We start from the raw sequence: 24,411 nt of genomic DNA on the forward strand, positions 1-24,411 counted from the left end.
TTGAACTTAGAGGTTCCAGACCAGCCTGGTCAACAGGGTGAAACCCCATCTCTACTAAAAATACAAAAATTAGCTAGGCTGGTGGCGCACGCCTGTAATAACAGCTACTTGAGAGGCTGAGGCACGAGAATCACTTGAACCCAGGAGGTGGAGGTTGCATTGAGCCAAGATTGTGCCACTGCACTCCATCCTGGGCGACAGAGTGAGACTCTGTCTCAAAAAAAATAAAATAAAAGCTATGTTAACAAGATGCCTGACATAAGGTAAGCACTTAATAAATGTTAGCCATTATTATTATCAGGTGGACAAATAATCTGAGTAGAAAGTAAAACAAGCTACCCCTGGATATTTACAAAAAACAGTTGAGAAAAAATTAGGCAATAATTAAGCAACTTTATCCTGTTTGGAGGGAATGATATGAACTGGATTGCCAAAGCAAAGATCAATGCATGGGCAATTCCATGTGAGCTCATTTAAATCCATTTGGCCCAAGGAATTCAGTTGCTTCCTTCCTTCCCAAACAACCCTGCTTCTAGTCACATCAATACCTCTTCTATATTCAGACAGTAACAGATTTTTCTTGCTGCTGCTTACCCTTTCAGTTTTGTTCTTATTTTTCCTTCACCCACTTTCATATCAGCTTGCCAGCTTCCCCTTTACTCAGTGCTAGATACGCAGGCAAAACCCCATTGTAGTGGTGGGTGCTGAAATGAGGTAATTCCAGTCGTGTTCTTTGAAATCAGAATATAGAGTGCTTTGTCAACGTCACAGGGAGTTGAAAAGTTGAGGATCCTACAAAGCATTATGATAAAGCCCAGTCTTTGGTGATTTTCTGGGGAGCGTTTAGTTGACAGTCATTCTGTAAATTGGTCTAATCTTTTTGGAAAGTAACTAGCAGTATGTGGTGAAGGTTTTGATTTTGGAATCACACTCTTCAAAACAATCTGATAAACTTTGCTGTGTCAGTATGGTAGAGTAGTCCATAGCAAGTAAACATGCTTCAGCAAGCCAAATCCCATCCTCCCATCCAAGGAAAATTTGAACCATTTTGATCCATGGAAATATGCTTTAAAATGTGAATTAACTGAAAAGTCGAAATGGTGTGTACACAGCAATTATAGTGTTGTAAAAATACTTGAGGACGTGAATAGGATCAGGAGGGTAGTTAGAGTGATGTAAGTGGTTTTATTTTAAGAGTCATGAATTGTTTTCCCCTAAACTGGTGTTTTAGTTTATTGCCATTTTAAAATTCAAAAACAAAAAGGCCTTATAGTGTTATAGGATGCAGTGATGAATTTTGCTTAATCCCATCTTTCCCCTCCCCAGCCCATCCTCCTGATTGCTTCCCAAAACGAAAATTTGGTCATGTCCTATCCAGCTGCAAAACCTACTTAGGTATGGGATTCCATCCATTTGGCCCACTGGAGTTCGCACAGCACAACCCCAGGCCACCTCCCTGCCTCCCCTCGGGTGTCTCGGCCCAACTATCCTCATCCTTTCCCAGCTGCTCCTGCAGTTTCTATGTATTCCCCTGCCTGTGCACACACTATGCCCTTTGTCCACCTGGTCTCCTGTTCCCCTGTGAGGGAAGCTGCTCCGGGTCAAGCTAGCCAGCGGTGCTGCCTCTTACTTTCTGCTCTCTCTGACTGCAGTGGGCAGGTCGTACTGGTTACTTTCTCAGTCGTCTCCCTTTCTGAATTAAACTTCTGTATCTTTGTGTGCTCTGTGCGCACCATGAAATCAAGGGGGTGGAGGCCGCTTGTGGAGCTGAGGGACTGCTGACAAGTCACTAACCTTTCTGAACCTGAGTTCCTTGATGCCAGCTGCACATGGTCATTGTGAGGATTAAATGAGATGACATAAGTGAAGGGCTTGAAGTGCATCTCCCTGCAGTGGTGGTCATACAGGACATGGTAGCTGTTGTAATATGTACCAGGGCATTTTCGAGGCCTTGTCTTGGACCTTGTCCTCTTGATGAAGCCTCCTCCTTGTCTCCCTCCACCTGCCAACTTCCTCTCTACCATCCTCACTTTACTCACTCCAGGGCACTTAATCACCATTTAATATATGTTAGGTACTGTCGTCTTTGTATTTGTCCACTATGTAGGGGGGGATTTTTCTCTCTTACGAACTCCTGTATCCCTAAGCATTTAGACTTGCCTGAAACAGAATAGAGCTCAATAAATATTTGAATGAATTAATCGAATTTCATCTGTGGCAGAGGCAGATGCCAGGTTTTATGGAGCTTGAAGGTATACAATTTGGGGGAAGGGGAGAACTCTTTAAGAAAAAGAATGCAAAGTTACAAATAAAAACTAATTTAGAAAGTGAGGCTGGGCGTGATGTCTCACGCCTGTAATCCCAGCACTTTGGGAGGCCGAGGTGGGTAGATCACGAGGTCAAGAGATCGAGACCATCCTGGCTAACATGGTGAAACCCATCTATACTAAAAATATAAAAGATTAGCTGGGTGTGGTGGCACGTGCCTGTAGTCCCAGCTACTCAGGAGGCTGAGGCAGGAGAATCGCTTGAACCTGAGAGGCGGAGGTTGCAGTGAGCCAGGATCTTGCCACTGCACTCCAGCCTGGGTCACAGAGCGAGACTCTGTCTCCAAAAAAAAAAAAAAAAAAGTGAATATTTAGAATGAGAAAGAACAAATTTGAAAAAGCTGATCAATAATGCAAATGGCTAAGTGAGAAAAGTTACGTTTGTTAATTATCTAATACACCTGTGTAATATTTTTCCTTTGGCTGTGTACTTTTTAATCACATTTTCATATGACAGGGTATAGAAAGAACTCAGTGATTCCTCTAGCACAGTTGATAAATTTTTATTGTTGATAGGGTATATAAAACTTATGGTTTCACATATAGACGTATTTGCTGTTTCTAGTACTGCTTCAGGTTGGTGTCCCAGAAAAACAGGTGTTCAGGTAAATCCTGTTTTGCACAATTCCATTCAAAAAAGAAAAAAAAAAACACATCTAAGGCACACAGAATTGTACTGCTATATTGATTATTTTTCTGGTAACTGATCTGTTTGCTTATATTTTAGCACATCTGATGGTAAATTCCCCACAAATGAGCATCTGGCTCCCTCTATTTCAAACCGTGTTTCCTTTCCACTGCCCACACACTTCCCTGAGTCAGGCCCCATCAGACCTATTCACATTGCCACGGGATCCCTGGCCCTTCACCTTTATTTCATAAAAGCCTGGGTGAACCAGCGCAGTGGGTGATAGCAGCATTTCTGGAAGCAATACCTGCATTGAGATGGCTGGTAATCACCTAAGTTTGCATAGTAGAAGTAACTGTAAACAGCATAAATGTGTCCTGTTAAACCCAAACTAAATGTCTTTCTCCAACTTAATGTACCCTTAGGTGGATTTCAAAAATGCCAACAGCCCCTCCCAAGCTACCTGACATGAAAGGGAAGAGGAACAGAGGCAGAGTTGCAGTGGGAAAAGGCAGTAGTCTTAATCGATTGCCATTAGAGTATTTTGGGGGTAAATTTTACAAAAGTGTATGACCATAGGGACACTCTGCTTAGGGCCTTTCTCGGGACGTTGGAAGGAGTTGGTGCAAGTGAGGGCCGAGAAACCTGAGCCAGACTAGCTCTATAGTGAAACTGCTTTTGTGGGGGTAGTTTCCTGGTCCCTGGCTTGATGCCAGATAACCCAGTAGGGGAAGGTGGGGTGAGGATGCTAAGTGAATCTCCCAGGAGCTAGTGGGAATATGTTTGGGAAGGAGGAACTATTTTTAGAAATTGTCTAAATTACTAGACTTTATTAAATCTCTTGTCCCCTTTATGATTATGATTATGATTTTTTTCCACCCAGGCTGGAGTGCAGTGGCTCAATCTTGGCTCACTGCAACCTCCACCTCCCACATTCAAGCGATTCTCTTGCCTCAGCCTCCCAAGTAGCTGGGATTACAGGTACACGCTACCACGCCCAGCTAATTTTTTTGTATTTTTAGTAGAGACAGGGTTTCACCATGTTGACCAGGCTGGTCTCGAACTCCTGACCTCAAGTAAACCACCCGCCTCCGCCTCCCAAAGTGTTGGGATTATAGGCATGAGCCATCGCGCCCAGTCCCCCTTTATGATTAAAATCTCAGTTGCTTTGTTAGTATAGTAGTTAATAAGATGAATGTTGGAAAACAAGTACCAGTATCTGAACAAAAAATGTAACCCAGAGAGTGTTTAAAAATATTAATTTTTAATTGAACTATTTTTGAAAGAAGAGCAAATACAACTCTAAGGGGAAAGACAGTTATTCCAGCTTTCTCTTGGAAGGTAAGTAGTGGCATACTGTAGGTAGCCCCTATCAGTTAAGACTTTTAAAGCCGGTAGTACTTCTGCAGGATTCTGTAGAGAAACCATCTGACTTCAAAGATAATGTATACTTATCACTGTAGACGATTTGACAAATACATAAAATTAGGAAGAAGAAAATAAAAATCAGTCCTCTTACCCCTCCCAGTGATAACCACCGTAAATATGTTTTAAAATGCATGGATGTGGAGCTGTGGTTCTGGGAGGTGGAGGGAGCATACTCCATCCTGCCTCTACCACTGTCTGTAGCTATAAGACCTGGACATGTGCATGGAGCAGCTGTTGAGGACTCCGACAAGTAAACCATAACAGGCGGATGGGGGAGAAGGCCAGAATTTGAAGCCCCTCTTTGCACCAGTAGTGAGTTTCCTGTCTTCCCTTCAACATCCCCTGCCCTGGACTCCAGCTGTCTGAAACCTGGAGGCGGGTACCCAGTGTGAACAGGGAGAGCTACAGGGTAGTTTTGTAGTTGGGCCCCAAGACAGAAAGTGGGAGAAAGCCATCGTTTTTTTCCCTCTTGCTTCCTCTCCTCCGGTCAGCCCTGCAGTGGCACGAGTGTGTGAACACCTAAAACGCTTAGGAAATGGGGAAAACCCCCAGTTGCCTTTTTATTCTCTTCCTCCTGCAGCTCAGTCCCAGGCAAGATGCACGCAAAAGAAGAGCATGGCTAAACGGAGTAATTAAAGCCGTAAGTTTCTGGTTGGAGTCTGAAAGGGGGAGCCCAGGTAACTGGAAATGATACTAGGGAGATTCCAGAAAGGGAAGAACTCAGGAAAGTGGCCCCATAAAATTGTTAGTTAACTTACGGGCTCAACACTGAGCTATGCATGTGTAATGTGACCCACAACAGGTTGCCAAAGACAGAACTCAACTATGGGATAGACCATCATCGCCTGGGAGGCAGGCTGGCCACCAAGCAAGTAGGGACCTGCAGGACATTGCTGAGGAACACTGCAAAGGCTTTGAAAGTGAAAGTGACACTAAGACCATGTTCTACAGAAGGCTGATCAGCACTTGGGGACTGAATCCAGCCAGGCCAGTGCCTGCTCAGCAAAATACCAGCATTCCCCATAGGATTTAAACAAGATAAAGGGTCTCTAAGAGCATAAGGTTAAAAATGTCCAGAATACAATACAAAATTTACTCAGCATGTGAAGAACCAGGAAAATATCAACTCATGAAAAAAGACACAGGCTAAAGCTGAGATGGTGCCTATGTTGGAATTATCTGATACACTGTGGTCTGCAGATTTGTGGCCTCCATGAGCTTGACCTCCTAGTGTTTATCCTGGGAATATGCGACTTACTTGGCAAAAGCACGTTGCAGATATAAGGAAGGGTGCGAATCAACTAGCCTGGATTCGTTATCTAGATTATCCAGGTGGGCCTTAGGTAATTATATGAGCCTTTAAAAGCAGGGATCTTCCTCCAGCTGGTAGCAGATGGGGAAGGCAGAGAGACTGGAAGTGTAAGAAGTTTTCAACGTAACATTTCTGGCATGGAAGGTGGAAGGGGCCATGAGCCAAGGAATGAGAATGACAAACAGCTGACAGCCAGCAAGAACTAGGGACCTCAGTCCTATACCCACACAGACTTGAATGAGCCTAGAAGTGTATTCTGCCCCCAAAAAATCCAGGTAAGACCCTGGGTCATCTAACACCTTGACTTAGACCTTTTGAGACCCTAAGCAGAGAATTCTGGTGAGTTACATTACACCCAAACTTCTAACCCATAGACACTGTGAGTTAATAAAGGCTTATTTTAAGCTGCTAAGTTTGTGGAAATTTGTTAGGGCTACAGTTAAAAAAAAAAAAAAAAGTTAAACTTTATAAAGCCCCTATTATTAAAATAGTCCAAGAAGTAAAGCTACTCTTGAAACAGATGGAAATATAGAAAGTCTTGGCAAGAAAATAGAAGATATAAAGAAGTGGGAATTTTAGTGAAAAATACAATAACTGAAATAAAATGAAGGTGATAAAGGAAAGAGTGAATTCATAATGCATGAATTTACAATTCTTTAAATCAATTTTTTTGGTTTGTTTTTAATCTTTTTAATACTTTTTGTTTTTTGTTGACAATTATTCCTTCACAATCATTCTTAATATATCTTTTTTGCTCTACATCCTGAGAGAAACTTCTCTAGTAATGAACTATAGAAATCATCCCTGTGAATATAGTCTTAGTTTTTTAATCTTGAAGAATTTGTGCTGTAGTCTATTGGACTGGAAGCCATGCCAGATGTTAGTCTCACCCCTGCACAAATCAGGTCTGTGGCCTTGAGCAAGCAGCTTTGTTTTCTAGGCTATAGTTTCTTATGGAAAGTAGAGACTGGGCCAGGATTTCATAAAGTAGGAGCTTCTCTCTCCCTCACTGTCAGCTTGAACTCTTGCATGGGTTCCTTGAATCCTTATGTACATCAAAAATTATTGCTAGATTTGTTTTTTGTTTTGACTTGTGGAAAATTCCAAACATTCAGAAAAGTGGAGAAAATAATAAAGCCCATGTATCCAGCTTCAGTAATCAACACATGGACAATCTTCTTTTCCTATACCCACCTCCACTGATCCCCAGCTCGTTGGATTATTTTAAAGTAAATGCTAGATATTATTTCGTTTTATCCGTAAATACTTTAGTATGCATCTCTAAGAGAGAGGGACTTTTTTCCTCTTCCTGTACCCACAATACCACTAAAACACTAGAAAATAATATTAACCTCTTAATATCATCTGATACTTAGGATTCACATTTCTCTGATCTGTAAATATTCGATTCAGGATTCAAATGAGGTCCTGTATATAGCATTTGATAACATCAAACCTTATAGATAACATGTCTTAGCAGTCTGTATTTGCACACATACACCGTTTCCTTTTTTTGTTGCCATTTATCAAAGAAACAAGGTCATTTATCCTGTAGGATTTCTTTGTAGCCCTTTTATTCCTTAGGATATATTTTACTGGTGATGTAGAATGGAGTTACTGGGCTTTAAAGTCACTTGAAGTAATTTTCTTTAGTTTAGCTGATGTCTTGATTTACAGTTAAGACAATTTGTTTCATTTTGTTTGGGTTTTTACGACTTGCTTTTCTAAAATATTGATTTAATTTTGCTTTCTAATTATGTGAAACCATTTATGAAGTTCCCATATCAAAACTGCTAAACACCGTGTACAGCTTCCAACATTGTTTACCCCTTTCACTTCCTCCCTCATAGGTAATGATTTTCATTAGTTTTTGGTTTATGCTCTATTTTTTTTTTTAATATAAACAAATACATACCACTTTGGGAGACTAAAGCAGTGGGATCCCTTGAGCCTGAGAGTTCGAGACCAGCCTGGGAAACCTAGTGAGACATCATCACTACTAAAAAAAAATTATATATATTTTCCTCTTTTAACAGAAGTTAGCATGCCATGCACCTGGTGTTGCACCTTTTATTCACTTTTACACCAAAGCAGCATATACAGATCTGGCTTTTTTCTATAAAGATTTTGATGTTAAATTGGATGACTTCATACCACCCCCCACAGAAGTACAGAGAATCAGTTATCCAGATTCACTTCAGCTCCTAAAACTTCTATTTTTCAGTTTGTAGAGTTTTAACGTAAAATCAGAATACCAGGTTGTGGAGGATCTAAAATACACTCTAAAGGAAATAATACATCTGTTTAGTGTTCAGGCGATTAAAAAAAATAACCTAGGAAGTAAAAGTAAGATTTTCAAATATTGGTTATGTACGAAGAAGTCTGTTTGGAACAATTAGTCTGTGTCTATGCTGTTGTTGAATTTGACTGAAAGTGATCTTCCTTTTCTTACACACATTTAGCCACTATTGCATTATGCTAAGGTAGGAAGATTGTGATAACATGATTTTATGAGGTATATTTAATTTGTGGCTATCAAACACTATAAATTAGTAGAAATCAAGAACACATTTTCTTTCCATTTGTTCTCACATTGAGCTGCCTTATCACAGAATTGTGGATTCTTAGAGCTGAAAAAGATCTGATTAACCCTTCCCTTCCTCTGTCATTTTCCAGTTGAAAAAGCTGGGGCTGGGAGTGGTGCCACGACTGAGTTTGTCGTGTAATGGCAGAGTTGAAATTGAAACCTAAGTGTGCTGGCCCTGGATTTCCACCACCCCCAGCTGCTGCTGCCTCCTTCCTTGTTCCCCATTAGCGCCTGCCTTTTTATTTGGTCTTTTTAAAATCACAGCTTGGTAGATACGTTTCTGTGTCAGTAAGCGCTCTTCTGTCAGCAGAGGTTCTTGAGTTGTTGACTGCCCCTCCTGGTGTTTGAGGGACAGTGTTGCCCGCATATGGATCCTCCTCAGTGGTCAGCTCTGTGCAAGTGACACAGCCATCCTGAAGCGCCTGCCAGAGAAGTGTGTGCAGGTGATTTCTGCAGCACCCTTCTCCCCAAGCTTCTGGTGCCAACCATGGTTTCTGTGATGCTCGGGCCACATTGCCTTCAGACAACACCGTAGCAGTGTTGGTGTGTGTTTATGCAGCAGCGTTCTGGGGAGGGTGTGCAAGCCTTGCTGGCCCACCCACCTGCCCAGCTAGCCGTTTCTCATTAGCACTTTGAAGGCCTTACTTTACAGCAGAGGTCTTGACATTTTTCTCTGCTTCCTCACATTGACTATTTAGTTCCTTATTCTAAAAGTTAGTAATGCTTTAGAAAGGGAATAAAGAAGGATCCATCTCTTGCTGTGCTGCAGTAAAGAGGTAATGCACCCCAGGGTCGAGGGATTGAGGAAGAATTCCATTTGAACATCATCAGCAGTGAAGTTTGTTCCCAGTGCTTCAGTGGACTTTCCTATTAGATGAGTGTAGTGAAATATCAAGTTCATGTTCTGCTTTCTTGGGTTGGTCATAGAGAAGTTTGGTTTTTGATTTTCCCAAAGCAGACAGTAAAAAATATTTTAGGAAAAGTGATTTTTTTTTTTAATTGCAAAATAGAAATGTTAGCCCCTACCCTTTACTGTGGATGGTGGACTATGTTTTTGCCTAAAGAGCCATGTGCTGATTTTCCAGCAGGAGAAGAGTTTTGGTAGCCAAGTCTGGGCCCAAGTCCTAGCTCTGTCACTTCTGAGTTATATGTTCCTTGGCAGGCCCTTTTTTTTTGTTGTTTTTTTTAATAGATTTTATTTTTTAGAGCAGTTTTAGGTTAGTAGCAAAATTAAGCAGGAGGTAAAGAGATTTTCCATATACCCTCCACCCCCACATACACACAGCATCCCCTACTGTCAACATCTGTCACTAGAGTGGTCCATTTGTTACAAGCTTACTCAATACATCATTATGACCCAAAGCTTTGTCAGACTTTTGAGCTGAATTTTCCAACTTTAAAATGGAAATGACATGTCACAGGGTTTTCTGTTGTTAAATGAGACTATACCCACAAGAGCCGAGTTTGTAGTAGGCGGGACCAAGTGTCAGTAGTGCAAATTGTATCCGGCCACCAGAAATGTTTTTAGGAATGAAGACTGCAAAGCATTTCATTCACATTGAAAGAAGATGGCACAATAAACTGAGTCCCCCATGGATTCCTGGTTGTTTACGCTGCCACTTTCCTCTGGGCATCTGGGAGGTTTCGCTGGCAGGAGCAGGGATGGGCAGAGGTTGACACCAGGTTTCTAGGACCACAGAACATGGTACACCAAGGCTTGTTTGTGGCCTTGCCATGTTTCAAGTCTAGCTTGTGTGTTCTTGCCTCTTTAATACTTATTTATAAGCACACAAAGCAAAACAAAGATAATTTTCATTAGTCAAAATTTATGTAAAACAGCCTCAGCCTCACGAGTAGCTGGGATTACAGGCACCCGCCACCACACCCAACTAATTTTTATATTTTTAGTAGAGACAAGGTTTCACCATGTTGGCCAGGCTGGTTTCAAACTCCTGACAGATGAACCACCTGCCTTGGCCTCCCAAAGTGCTGGGATTACAGGCATGAGCCACCATACCCAGCCCTGGTGCATACCTAAAAAAAAGATTTTTTTCCCGTTGTCAGGCTGGGGGAAGTAATCCCACTATAGCAAATGATGTTGAATGAGCAACCTGCAGGTTCTGCAGTAGATTGAGAGGCTTTGACACCGAGTTTAACTGGCAATCACAGCAATGGGGTTACCTGCCAGTTTTCTATTAATGTATTTTTTTACATTTCTTTAAAGATAGTCTCACTGTGTTGCCCAGGCTGGTTTCAAACTGCTAGCCTCAAGTGACCCTCCCACCTCAGTCTCCTGAGTAGCTGGGATTATAGGTGTACGCCACTATTCCTGGCTTTATTAAGGTCTTTTTAAGCTTTCAGAAGCTTAGTAATAAACTTAAAGTTTTAAACTTAAGTCTTAGTCTTAAATTTAGTGTTAAAATCTTAAATGTAAGTCTTAATCTTAAAGCTGAGTAATTATTAAATGGATAGTTTATGCCACGTTGCTATTATGTGACAACAAACAGATTTTTCTTTGGGATATCAGCAACAGAGTACCGCAGGGTTATCTCCTCTGAAGTGAATCTGTCTTCTTAAGATCAGTCTCATGAACAAGGGTATCTTGTTGTGGCCTACATCTCAGCTGCAGCCATGTCGGCGTCTCTCTGGGCTGGATGAAAATTAGGATGTAAGTCGCTGCTTGGAAAGTGTGAAACGTGAAGATTTCCTCTGTGAGCTGCATATTTGAGAAGAGAGTTTGATATTCCTTGAACTAAGAAAAGTGTTATTTGTCTGATACGTCATGTTCTCCTGAAAGAAGCAGCAATGTTAAAAAGCTTGTTGTTTTAAACATATTTTTATTATAAAATAAACACATATAAAAATATGAATCAGGTGTATGGCTTAATGAATTATAAAATGAACACTGTCCAGGTCAAGAAATAAAACTGTGCCCCGCCAGCCTAAGAACTCCTTCCCTGTGTGCCCTCCCAGTGACAGTCCCTCTCTCCCATCAAGAAGGGACTGCTTCTCTAGTAATAACTTCCTTGTGTTTTCTTTTTACAGTTTTCTTGGTGGAATGTACACCTAGACATTACAGGTTAGCCGTGTCTATTTTTTTTAGCAGTAGATGTTTAGACATGACTTTATTATTTACTTATTATTATTATACTTTAAGTTCTAGGGTACATGTGCATAACGTGCAGGTTTGTTACATATGTATACTTGTGCCATGTTGGTGTGCTGCACCCATCAACTCGTCAGCACCCATCAACTCGTCATTTACATCAGGTATAACTCCCAATGCAATCCCTCCCCCCTCCCCCCTCCCCATGATAGGCCCCGGTGTGTGATGTCCCCCTTCCCGAGTCCAAGTGATCTCATTGTTCAGTTCCCACCTATGAGTGAGAACATGCGGTGTTTGGTTTTCTGTTCTTGTGATAGTTTGCTAAGAATGATGGTTTCCAGCTGCATCCATGTCCCTACAAAGGACACAAACTCATCCTTTTTTATGGCTGCATAGTATTCCATGGTGTATATGTGCCACATTTTCTTAATCCAGTCTGTCACGGATGGACATTTGGGTTGATTCCAAGTCTTTGCTATTGTGAATAGTGCCGCAATAAACATACGTGTGCATGTGTCTTTATAGCAGCATGAATTATAATCCTTTGGGTATATACCCAGTAATGGGATGGCTGGGTCATATGGTACATCTAGTTCTAGATCCTTGAGGAATCGCCATACTGTTTTCCATAATGGCTGAACTAGTTTACAGTCCCACCAACAGTGTAAAAGTGTTCCTGTTTCTCCACATCCTCTCCAGCACCTGTTGTTTCCTGACTTTTTAATGATCGCCATTCTAACTGGTGTGAGATGGTATCTCATTGTGGTTTTGATTTGCATTTCTCTGATGGCCAGTGATGATGAGCATTTTTTCATGTGTCTGTTGGCTGTATGAATGTCTTCTTTTGAGAAATGTCTGTTCATATCCTTTGCCCACTTTTTGATGGGGTTATTTGTTTTTTTCTTGTAAATTTGTTTGAGTTCTTTATAGGTTCTGGATATTAGCCCTTTGTCAGATGAGTAGATTGCAAAAATTTTCTCCCATTCTGTAGGTTGCCTGTTCACTCTGATGGTAGTTTCTTTTGCTGGGCAGAAGCTCTTTAGTTTAATTAGATCCCATTTGTCAATTTTGGCTTTTGCTGCCGTTGCTTTTGGTGTTTTAGACATGAAGTCTTTGCCCATGCCTATGTCCTGAATGGTACTACCTAGGTTTTCCTCTAGGGTTTTTATGGTATTAGGTCTAACATTTAAGTCTCTAATCCATCTTGAATTAATTTTCATATAAGGAGTAAGGAAAGGATCCAGTTTCAGCTTTCTACTTATGGCTAGCCAATTTTCCCAGCACCATTTATTAAATAGGGCATCCTTTCCCCATTTCTTGTGTTTCTCAGGTTTGTCAAAGATCAGATGGCTGTAGATGTGTGGTATTATTTCTGAGGACTCGGTTCTGTTCCATTGGTCTATATCTCTGTTTTGGTACCAGTACCATGCTGTTTTGGTTACTGTAGCCTTATAGTATAGTTTGAAGTCAGGTAGCGTGATGCCTCCAGCTTTGTTCTTTTGACTTAGGATTGTCTTGGAGATGCGGGCTCTTTTTTGGTTCCATATGAACTTTAAAGCAGTTTTTTTCCAATTCTGTGAAGAAACTCATTGGTAGCTTGATGGGGGTGACATTGAATCTATAAATTCCTTGGGCAGTATGGCCATTTTCACGATATTGATTCTTCCTATCCATGAGCATGGTATGTTCTTCCATTTGTTTGTGTCCTCTTTTATTTCACTGAGCAGTGGTTTGTAGTTCTCCTTGAAGAGGTCCTTTACATCCCTTGTAAGTTGGATTCCTAGGTGTTTTATTCTCTTTGAAGCAATTGTGAATGGAAGTTCATTCATGATTTGGCTCTCTGTTTGTCTGTTACTGGTGTATAAGAATGCTTGTGATTTTTGCACATTAATTTTGTATCCTGAGACTTTGCTGAAGTTGCTTATCAGCTTAAGGAGATTTTGGGCTGAGACAATGGGGTTTCCTAAATATACAATCATGTCATCTGCAAAGAGGGACAATTTGACTTCTTTTTTTCCTAACTGAATACCCTTGATTTCTTTCTCTTGCCTGATTGCCCTAGCCAGAACTTCCAACATTATGTTGAATAGGAGTGGTGAGAGAGGGCATCCCTGTCTTGTGCCAGTTTTCAAAGGGAATTTTTCCAGTTTTTGCCCATTCAGTATGATATTGACTGTGGGTTTGTCATAAATATCTCTGATTATTTTGAGGGACATTCCATCAATACCGAATTTATTGAGCGTTTTTAGCATGAAGGGCTGTTGAATTTTGTCAAAAGCCTTTTCTGCATCTATTGAGATAATCATGTGGTTCTTGTCTTTGGTTCTGTTTATATGCTGGATTATGTTTATTGATTTGCGAATGTTGAACCAGCCTTGCATCCCAGGGATGAAGCCCACTTGATCATGGTGGATAAGCTTTTTGATGTGCTGCTGAATCCGGTTTGCCAGTATTTTATTGAGGATTTTTGCATCGATGTTCATCAGGGATATTGGTCTAAAATTCTCTTTTTTTGTTGTGTCTCTGCCAGGCTTTGGTATCAGGATGATGTTGGCCTCATAAAATGAGTTAGGGAAGATTCTCTCTTTTTCTATTGATTGGAATAGTTTCAGAAGGAATGGTACCAGCTCCTCCTTGTACCTCTGGTAGAATTCAGCTGTGAATCCATCTGGTCCTGGACTTTTTTTGGTTGGTAGGCTATTAATTATTGCCTCAATTTCAGAGCCTGCTATTGGTCTATTCAGGGATTCAACTTCTTCCTGGTTTAGTCTTGGAAGAGTGTAAGTGTCCAGGAAATTATCCATTTCTTCTAGATTTTCTAGTTTATTTGCGTAGAGGTGTTTATAGTATTCTCTGATGGTAGTTTGTATTTCTGTGGGGTCGGTGGTAATATCCCCTTTATCATTTTTTATTGCGTCTATTTGATTCTTCTCTCTTTTCTTTATTAGTCTTGCTAGCGGTCTGTCAATTTTGTTGATCTTTTCAAAAAACCAACTCCTGGATTCATTGATTTTTTGGAGGGTTTTTTGTGTCTCTATCTCCTTCAGTTCTGCTCTGATCTTAGTTATTTCTTGCCTTCTGCTAGCTTTCGAATGTGTTTGCTCTTGCTTCTCTAGTTCTTTTAATTGTGATGTTAGAGTGTCAATTTTAGATCTTTCCTGCTTTCTCTTGCGGGCATTTAGTGCTATAAAGTTCCCTCTACACACTGCTTTAAATGTGTCCCAGAGATTCTGGTATGTTGTATCTTTGTTCTCATTGGTTTCAAAGAACATCTTTATTTCTGCCTTCATTTCGTTATGTACCCAGTAGTCATTCAGGAGCAGGTTGTTCAGTTTCCATGTAGTTGAGCGGTTTTGATTGAGTTTCTTAGTCCTGAGTTCTAGTTTGATTGCAGTGTGGTCTGAGAGACAGTTTGTTATAATTTCTGTTCTTGTACATTTGCTGAGGAGTGCTTTACTTCCAATTATGTGGTCAATTTTGGAATAAGTGCGATGTGGTGCTGAGAAGAATGTATATTCTGTTAATTTGGGGTAGAGAGTTCTATAGATGTCTATTAGGTCTGCTTGCTGCAGAGATGAGTTCAATTCCTGGATATCCTTGTTAACTTTATGTCTTGTTGATCTGTCTAATGTTGACAGTGGAGTGTTGAAGTCTCTCATTATTATTGTATGGGAGTCTAAGTCTCTTTGTAAGTCTCTAAGGACTTGCTTTATGAATCTGGGTGCTCCTGTATTGGGTGCATATATATTTAGGATAGTTAGCTCTTCCTGTTGAATTGATCCCTTTACCATTATGTAATGGCCTTGTCTCTTTTGATCTTTGATGGTTTAAAGTCTGTTTTATCAGAGACTAGTATTGCAACCCCTGCTTTTTTTTGTTCTCCATTTGCTTGGTAAATCTTCCTCCATCCTTTTATTTTGAGCCTATGTATGTCTCTGCGTGTGAGATGGGTCTCCTGAATACAGCAGACTGATGGGTCTTGACTCTTTATCCAGTTTGCCAGTCTGTGTCTTTTAATTGGAGCATTTAGTCCATTTACATTTAAAGTTAATATTGTTATGTGTGAACTTGATCCTGCCATTATGATATTAACTGGTTATTTTGCTCGTTAGTTGATGCAGTTTCTTCCTAGCCTCGATGGTCTTTACATTTTGGCATGTTTTTGCAATGGCTGGTACCGGTTGTTCCTTTCCATGTTTAGTGCTTCCTTCAGGGTCTCTTGTAAGGCAGGCCTAGTGGTGACAAAATCTCTAAGCATTTGCTTATCTGTAAAGGATTTTATTTCTCCTTCACTTATGAAACTTAGTTTGGCTGGATATGAAATTCTGGGTTTAAAATTCTTTTCTTTAAGAATGTTGAATATTGGCCCCCACTCTCTTCTGGCTTGTAGAGTTTCTGCCGAGAGATCTGCTGTTAGTCTGATGGGCTTCCGTTTGTGGGTAACCCGACCTTTCTCTCTGGCTGCCCTTAAGATTTTTTCCTTCATTTCAACTTTGGTGAATCTGGCAATTATGTGTCTTGGAGTTGCTCTTCTCGAGGAGTATCTTTGTGGTGTTCTCTGTATTTCCTGGATTTGAATGTTGGCCTGCCCTACTAGGTTGGGGAAGTTCTCCTGGATGATATCCTGCAGAGTGTTTTCCAACTTGGTTCCATTTTCCCCCTCACTTTCAGGCATCCCAATCAGACGTAGATTTGGTCTTTTTACATAATCCCATACTTCTTGCAGGCTTTGTTCATTTCTTTTTCTTCTTTTTTCTTTTGGTTTCTCTTCTCGCTTCATTTCATTCATTTGATCCTCAATCGCTGATACTCTTTCTTCCAGTTGATCCAGTCGGTTACTGAAGCTTGTGTATTTGTCACGTATTTCTCGTGTCATGGTTTTCATCTCTTTCATTTCGTTTATGACCTTCTCTGCATTAATTACTCTAGCTATCAATTCTTCCACTTTTTTTTCAAGATTTTTAGTTTCTTTGCGCTGGGTACATAATTCCTCCTTTAGCTCTGAGAAGTTTGATGGACTGAAGCCTTCTTCTCTCATCTCATCAAAGTCATTCTCCGTCCAGCTTTGATCCCTTGCTGGCGATGAGCTGCGCTCCTTTGCCGGGGGAGATGCGCTCTTATTTTTTGAATTTCCAGCTTTTCTGCCCTGCTTTTTCCCCATCTTTGTGGTTTTATCTGCCTCTGGTGTTTGATGATGGTGACGTACTGATGGGGTTTTGGTGTAGGTGTCCTTCCTGTTTGATAGTTTTCCTTCTAACAGTCAGGGCCCTCAGCTGTAGGTCTGTTGGAGATTGCTTGAGGTCCACTCCAGACCCTGTTTGCCTGGGTATCCCGGCCCGCGGGATCATCGAAGCAGGCCCTGGAGGAGGGAGTGGGAATTTGGGGAACAAGAGACACGAGAAATGGAGACAAGACAGTGCTCTGATCAAGTCTCGTTTAATGGCAGTAATGCAGTGCCTTATATACACTTGGAGAGGAAGGGGTTGGGCCAAGGCGGAAATGATCTCATTTCAGAGGGCGCGGCCAGGCAGGTTTCGGTTTCAACGGTCGGTCGTCATGTTGCGCCTGCGCTAGGAAGTAACAATTTTGCTACGAAGTAACAATTTTCGCGCGCAGGAAAGATGGGTGAAGAAGAAGCAGGAAGAGCGCCATCTTGTGCGAGGTATTTAATACAGGGAAAAGACAAATCTGGGAAGGAGGTGAGAGGTGGAAATGAATAGAGCTCAGGCATCTAATCGTCAATAATTACTCGCTATGGCCGGGGCGCGCAGCTCCGGACACCTGGGTATCAGCAGCAGAGGCTGCAGAAGATAGAATATTGCTGAACAGCGAGTGTACCTGTCTGATTCTTGCTTTGGAAGCTTCCTCTCAGGGGTGTACTCCACCCTGTGAGGTGTGAGGTGTCAGACTGCCCCTAGTGGGGGATGTCTCCCAGTTAGGCTACTCAGGGGTCAGGGACCCACTTGAGCAGGCAGTCTGTCCCTTCTCAGATCTCAACCTCCATGTTGGGAGATCCACTGCTCTCTTCAAAGCTGTCAGAGTCGTTTGCGTCTGCAGAGGTTTCTGCTGCTTTTGTTGTTTAGCTGTGCCCTGTCCCCAGAGGTGGAGTCTACAGAGACAGGCAGGTTTCCTTGAGCTGCTGTGAGCTCCACCCAGTTCGAGCTTCCCAGCGGCTTTGTTTACCTACTTAAGCCTCAGCAATGACGGGCGCCCCTCCCCCAGCCTCGCTGCTGCCTTGCGGTTAGATCGCAGACTGCTGTGCTAGCAATGAGGGAGGCTCCATGGGCGTGGGACCCTTCTGGCCAGGTGTGGGATGTAATCTCCTGGTGTGCCCGTTTGCTTTAAGCGCAGTATTGGGGTGGGAGTTACCCGATTTTCCAGGTGTTGTGTGTCTCAGTTCCCCTGGCTAGGAAAAGGGATTCCCTTCCCCCTTGTGCTTCCCAGGTGAGGCGATGCCTCGCCCTGCTTCAGCTCTCACTGGTCGGGCTGCAGCAGCTGACCAGCACCGATTGTCCAGCACTCCCTAGTGAGATGAACCCAGTACCTCAGTTGAAAATGCAGATATCACCGGTCTTCTGTGTCGCTCGCTCTGGGAGTTGGAGACTGGAGCTGTTCCTATTCGGCCATCTTGCTCCGCCCCCCCGACAAATTTTCGACTTTGTTATAATGAATAGAAGAGAAAGAACCTGAAGAAATTTTTCAAGCTATACTTACAAAAACATAAATGAGAATTATACAGTAGAATAAATAGGAGAAATGACTTCTAAAAATGTATTTCAGTTATATAAATGTTTACAGATTTGTAGCATTACTTAAGGGAAATAATGCCTTTGATAACCAAAGTAAAACATCCTATCCCTTGTTTCAGAAGAACCCACTTTTGATGGTTCTACATTTGATAAATGTTGTGAGCTGACCAAGAACATGTAGATCATTTATTTTTATTTTCATGTTTTCATGTTGGAGGTACCTTCAAAGTGGAAGTCTTCTTCATTTGCATTCTCTTACTTTTGCATTAACTGCTCAATAAATAAAAGTTTGTGAAAGGACAAATATCATATATTCTCACTCGTGGGAACTGAAAAAAACTGACGTTTATCAGAGGTTGGGAAGGGTAGTGGGGGTGGGGGGTTAAGAAGGATTAATTAATGGGTACAAAAATGCAGTAAGAAGAAATAAGATCTATTGTTCGGTAGCACAATAGGGCAACTGTAGTTAATACGTTATTGTATATTTCAAAATAACTAGAGGAGTGGATTTGGAATGTTCCCAACAGAAAGAATTTGTAAATGTTTGAGGTGGAGGATGTCCCAAATACCCTAATTTGACCATTACACATTGTTTGCTTGTGTAAGAATACAAAACTTGAGTTAGACAGCAGTTAAGTTTAGGAGATCTATTATATAGCATGGTGACTTTAGTTAGTAACAACATATTGTATTTCTGAAAGTTGCTAAGATACACATTGTATTTCTGAAAACTACTATTTTTGTGGATTTTAAGTGTTCTCTCCACAAAAAATGTTAAGTTTGTGAGGTCATGCATATGTTAATTGCCTCAATTTGGCCATCCCATAGTGTAGACATATTTCAGGGCATCATGTTGTACATGATAAGTTTATACAATTTTTGTCAATAAAAAAATAAGAAAAAAATCACATACCCCATAAATACGTACAATTATGCACTCATAAAAATTAAGTAAAAGTTTATGGAATTGAAATGAAAAGGCTTGTTTATGATTCTCAGAACTTCATGTATCTCATGTTTAATATTAGTTTTGCAAAAACAGTAATTCATTACAGTGTCGTTCTGTTTGTGGTTGTAGTCTTGTCTTTTGCTGTTGTCATCTTTACAGTGCATTGCATGATGTACCACTTCGTGTTTTTTGATGCCAGTGACATTAAGTAAATACTTAGCAAATGTTTACAGTAAGAATTTAGTTCCTGCCCTCAAGGAGCATCCGGCATGAAGAATGACAGCTGAAGATGGTAGGTAACTGCCAACCTGTGCCAACCGTGCAGCTCAGGTAATAAATGTGTCAGTCAGTGGCTTTGTTCAGGAATTAGGATGGGACTTGCACTGCCTTGTCATTTTGTTCATACTACTCACATTTTGCTTGTCCCAGAGGATTTAGCTCTTCATTTTTTGCTTTCTTGTTTGATAAACTGGACGTGTGCAGAAGCTTAGAAGGTTGTCTTTGTGGGTAAGGTTTAAGTGTACAGTAGGAGATGCTTGGCAGTAAGTCACTGAGAGCCTATTTGAAATTAAGAAATAGAAAGGTTCTTTTCTAGGTGTGGTGGCTCTCGCCTGTAATCCCAGCACTTTGGGAGGCTGAGGTGGGAGGATCACTTGAGGCCAGGAGTTCACAACCAGCCTTGCCAACGTGGTGAAACCCCATCTCTACTAAAAATACAAAAAATTAGCTGGGTATGATGACTCACGCCTGTGGTGCCAGCTACTCCAGAGGCTGAGGTGGGAGAATTGCTTGAGCCCTGGAGCTGGAGGTTGCAGTGAACCAAGATGGCACCACTGCACTTTAGCCTGGGCAACAGAGCAAGACTCTGCCTCCAAAAAAAGTGGGGAGTTCTTGATTTGCTTGTCTTGATGACAAAACAAGCATGAAAAAGAGGAAAGGGCCGGGAGACTCGGAGCAATTAAGTTGGCACGCGAGGAGACTGGACTAGAAATTGAGTGAGACTAACTCTTTAAAAGGTTACGGATTAGTGGAAGACTCTGAGAGTGATTGGGTGAGATAAAATAATGGGTGCAGTGCTGCATTCTTTGTTGATTAAACACCCAGCATTTGTATCTCACCTCCACCAGTTTTGCCGTATTTTTTGCCGTACTATGTTTTATTGTATTAAATATGTAAAAATTGATTTTTAATCATAAATAAGACATTTCACAAGGGAAGTTCCCATAAATAATAGATAATAAACACAATTAAAAACAAGCTAGTATTATTCTAGCTGATACTTAATACTAAATATTTAGTAGTTAATACTAGGCTGATCTTCGTTAAAAACAATGAAGACGCATTTTACTATCTTTGTGTGTCCCATACCATCATGTTGCAGACTTCAAATATATACAATAAAATCTGTTTTTAAAAATATATACCCAATTTTAATGGAAAAATAAAATCTACAGTGCATTAAACAAATAATGACGAGAATAGCCCTGTTAGACTTAATAGCTTGCAAGCAGAGACCTTCCCCTTGGCACAAAGGAGAGTTGAAAAGGACATGAGCTCTTCCCTGGGCCAGGTGTTTGACCTGCTTGGGCCCTCATTGTCATCTGTTAAGTAGGCTGTGGATAGTGATGAGGGGGTTATTGTGAGGGTGGGCGTTGTTGTGAGAATAGGCAGGAGCTGGGAAGGGCCTGACCAAGGGCAGGTGCCTCCTGCTACCAGGCATGTAGTCCTTGTTACCCTTATCCAAACTGTCATTCAGTGCCATACATGAAATTACTTCCCAGACTACCAGTGGCACCCGCTCTACCCTGGCAAGACACGTTAGAAAAATCGAGGAGTACAAGGCTGGCAAAGACAAACCTGGCTGTTTTCGTCTCCTTTATTGGCATTTGTCCTCAGCTGGAGTAGTCTTCTACTCCACATAAAGTCAGCAGAGGGGAAGAACAGTTGCACGAATGCCTCAGATCTTGCTGTGCACTGCCTGACACGCATTAAAGCTATCTATGCTTTGTGGAGCCCATTTACGTTTGGTAGAAATGGCACTATCTAGTACTTAAAAAGGATCATCACCCCAATAACTGTTTGGGCTGGTGGAGAAAGGTGTGCTAAGGGAGTGGACAGCCTAGGGTTGGTGTGGCAGCCCTGGGCTCTCTTGCTTCTGCTAGGTGGGTGGTGGTGATGTCACTCGTTCGTGAGGTCTAACAGGTTAAATGAGTTAATGGGTATGACTGGCTCATAGAGCATTCAGAAATATTGTTATTGAGGGTGGTGCTTGTTATTTTATGCTCCACCTATGAGTGCCTGAGAGAAAATAATCTTTTGTAACGCTTTCTTTTGAAGTGATTAAGACTTACAGAAGTTGCAGAAATAATACAGAGGATTCCCTTGTCTCCGATAATTCTTTTTTTACCTTGTTTTAATACCTAAATAATGTGATAATTCCTTCATGTGTGTGTGTTTTTTTTTTTTTTTTCATTTTAGTGTTTTCTTCACTCAGATGGTGAAGAATGGGAGAGATAGAAGGAACATACAGAGTCCTGCAGACTGCAGGGACACGCTTGGGTGCCCAGACCCCTGTGGGAGTTAGCACCCTTGAGCCTGGGCAGACTCTGTTGCCCAGAATGCAAGAGAAGCACCTGCACCTCAGAGTAAAGCTGCTGGACGACACCGTGGAAATATTTGACACTGAGGTAAGAAGCATGATTTTTGGAGGCGTATTTTGTTATCTCTTCTAACAGTCAAATTATATACCAAGTTCCATTTTGCTGGTTAGACTTTGCATATTAAGTTGACCAAAAGTGACTTTGGTAACACATGAGAAAATCTTTAGAAATGGTAAATCTGAATTTCTCCTTTTATTTGGAAAGTGGTATTGTCATATCTTTTGTTTAAAATTGTAGTATAATTTGGTCTTTCTACTCTTCTTTCAAAGTGAGAGGCTGGCTAAGAGACTGCTGGAAGGTGCAGACTGGAGCCAGATGGTACACCCAGACCTTCCCAGCTTAGCCACCTGGTCTCAACGAGGCCCGGGCCACCTGGATGAGAGGATGCCACTTAGCCTCCATGTGTGTCAGCTTCCTATTCTGAAACGTGGGGACAATTATAATCCCTCTTTCCCAGAGCTGCTGGTGTGAGGATTGAGCAGACACCACACACAGAGCCTGTCATGCAGGAAGTGTTGTATGGTGTTAACATATAACTTACTTTTCTAGGTCAATGATAATACAGTTTTTATTTTGAAAATTCCCTTGGCTGGGCGCGGTGGCTCAAGCCTGTAATCCCAGCACTTTGGGAGGCCGAGACGGGTGGATCACGAGGTCAGGAGATCGAGACCATCCTGGCTAACACGGTGAAACCCCGCCTCTACTAAAAAATACAAAAAAAAAAAAAGAAAATTCCCTTATAGAAGATTGCACTGGTAATATTAGCAAGAACAATTAAATATACTAAGAATATATGCATATATCAATATTTAAGTAACACTATTTTTTAGGTCCATGTAATGTATTAGAAAACTTTTTTTGTTTTTCTACATGTTATTAGCATGAAAGTTCTTTTTATTTATTCATTTTTTACTTTTTTTTTTTTTCTTTTTTTGAGAAAGGGTCTTCTGTCACCCAGGCTGGAATGCAGTGGCGCGATCATGGCTCACTGCAGCCTGGACCTCCTGGGCTCAAGCGATCCGCCCTCCTCAACCCCTGAAGTAGCTGGGATTACAAGCATACACCACCACGCCTGTCTAATTTTTGTATTTTTAGTAGAAACAGGGTTTTGTCATGTTGTCCAGGCTGGCCTCAATCTCCTGGGCTCAATAGATCCTCCCGCTTCAGCCTCCCAAGTGCTAGGATTATAGGTGTCAGCCACCGTGCCCAGCCAAAAGTTCTTTTTAAAATTATTTATTTTCATATGTAATACACAAATGCATTCTCTTTTTTTCTAATTTTTTCTGGCTTTCAAGTAACATCTTTAGAAGCTTTTCTTGCTCTTAATGACACAAAAGTAAGGACAAGAGAATGAATTTAAACTCTCGCAGGAGGTTTATTTACACTTGGGAATTTATTTTGAGGAGTCAAGATGCTACACAGAAAGTAAAACTATTATTGAGCTGTGGACCTTTTTGCAGAATGCATTGCATGGGGTGGGAAGGAAGGAAGAGGGAACACAGAGGAGGGGTGCTTGGTGGGTGGGGCAATGAAGCTCTGAGCAAGGTGGTCTCTGGCCTTTAGTGTTGTTTGAAGGCAAGTATGGAGGGTGTGAGAACTCAGGGGACCCGGATACTTTTCTGAAGCTGTTATCTGAGGAGGAAGTGAAAGATAATTTCATCAGGGCCATGGTAACTGAAACCGGTAGGACCTGTCTGTCCAACTTCCCACATCACTTCTGGTGCAGGGAAGGAGGTCTGAAGCTGGGCAACCTTTGAACCCTGAAGAGTAGCAGTCGGCTGCACTTTCACCAGCTCTTGGATGACTTTCCTGTAGGAAATAGGTTAAAGTCTGGAAACTTAATTGGGCTCCCAAATCTTTTTCAATCAAGTGTTTGGAGGAATTTCCACCATGTAGCCATCCTCCAATAAACACGTTTACCGTAGTCTAGGCTTATAACAGGTGCAAAATTTAAGAGGAAAAAAAGTAAAAGAAAAATAATTGTACTAATAGTTTTACTTTTAGAGTGTGTCTTTTTTTTCTCTCTCTCTTTTTTTTTGTTCTGCCTACTGAACTTTATCAACTAAAACTAGGACCTAGAAGAAAAAAGCACACATTTGTTGTTGAGCTATAAATAAGATGTAAATTCTTCTCAGATAAATTCACCTTTACTGAGTATGAGTCATTTTATACCTAAGGAAATCAGAGATGCCATTTTGTGAAAGTTTTGCAATATTTAGAGCTTGTCAGTTTTAATAAATTGAGATTATTATTTCAGTTAAGTATAACTGTTGTATTTGGTTTTTGATATATCTGGCAGAGTTACCAGAAATTAAAGAACTTTTATTTGAAGAAAAAGAAAATGGTCTTGCATATTCTGAATATCCTGTGTTGGATGGGGTACTTTTTTTTGTTGTTGTTAAGGACAGGATCTTGCTATGTTCCCCAGGCCAGCCTCTAACTCTTGGATTCAAGTGATCCTCCTGCCTCAGCCTCCCAAGTAGCTAGGATTACAGATGTGAGCCACTGTGCCAGCTTGGGGTATTTTTTACATTGTGTTGCCTGCTGATACACACCTTTAGGGAGAGCTAAAATTCAATATATTATAAGTTGGTTGTATTCTGCTTCCAAGTACCCTGTCCTCCACAACTGCATCAGTTAGCTTTGTTAAGTAACAAACCATCCC

At 41.2% G+C, this 24,411-nt stretch overlaps 1 protein-coding gene across 6 annotated transcripts in view; it reads left to right on the top strand.

Moving 5' to 3' along the window:
• The window catches only part of FARP2 (FERM, ARH/RhoGEF and pleckstrin domain protein 2), a 149,351-nt gene that overhangs the window by 1,840 nt on the left and 123,100 nt on the right, over positions 1-24,411 (top strand). For 4 of the 6 annotated variants that reach the window (XM_007966995.3, XM_007966994.3, XM_073020232.1 and 1 more), the window contains exon 2: positions 21,565-21,773. In XM_007966995.3, the coding sequence (XP_007965186.2) occupies positions 21,591-21,773 (183 nt within the window). In that variant the 5' untranslated portion in view covers positions 21,565-21,590. The remainder of the gene's footprint in view (positions 1-21,564; positions 21,774-24,411) is intronic. The other 2 variants (XM_007966996.3, XM_038000596.2) reach the window with 1 other exon arrangement.

The sequence above is a fragment of the Chlorocebus sabaeus genome, chromosome 10 (genome assembly GCF_047675955.1).
Source record: "Chlorocebus sabaeus isolate Y175 chromosome 10, mChlSab1.0.hap1, whole genome shotgun sequence".
Taxonomy (NCBI): Eukaryota; Metazoa; Chordata; class Mammalia; order Primates; family Cercopithecidae; genus Chlorocebus; species Chlorocebus sabaeus.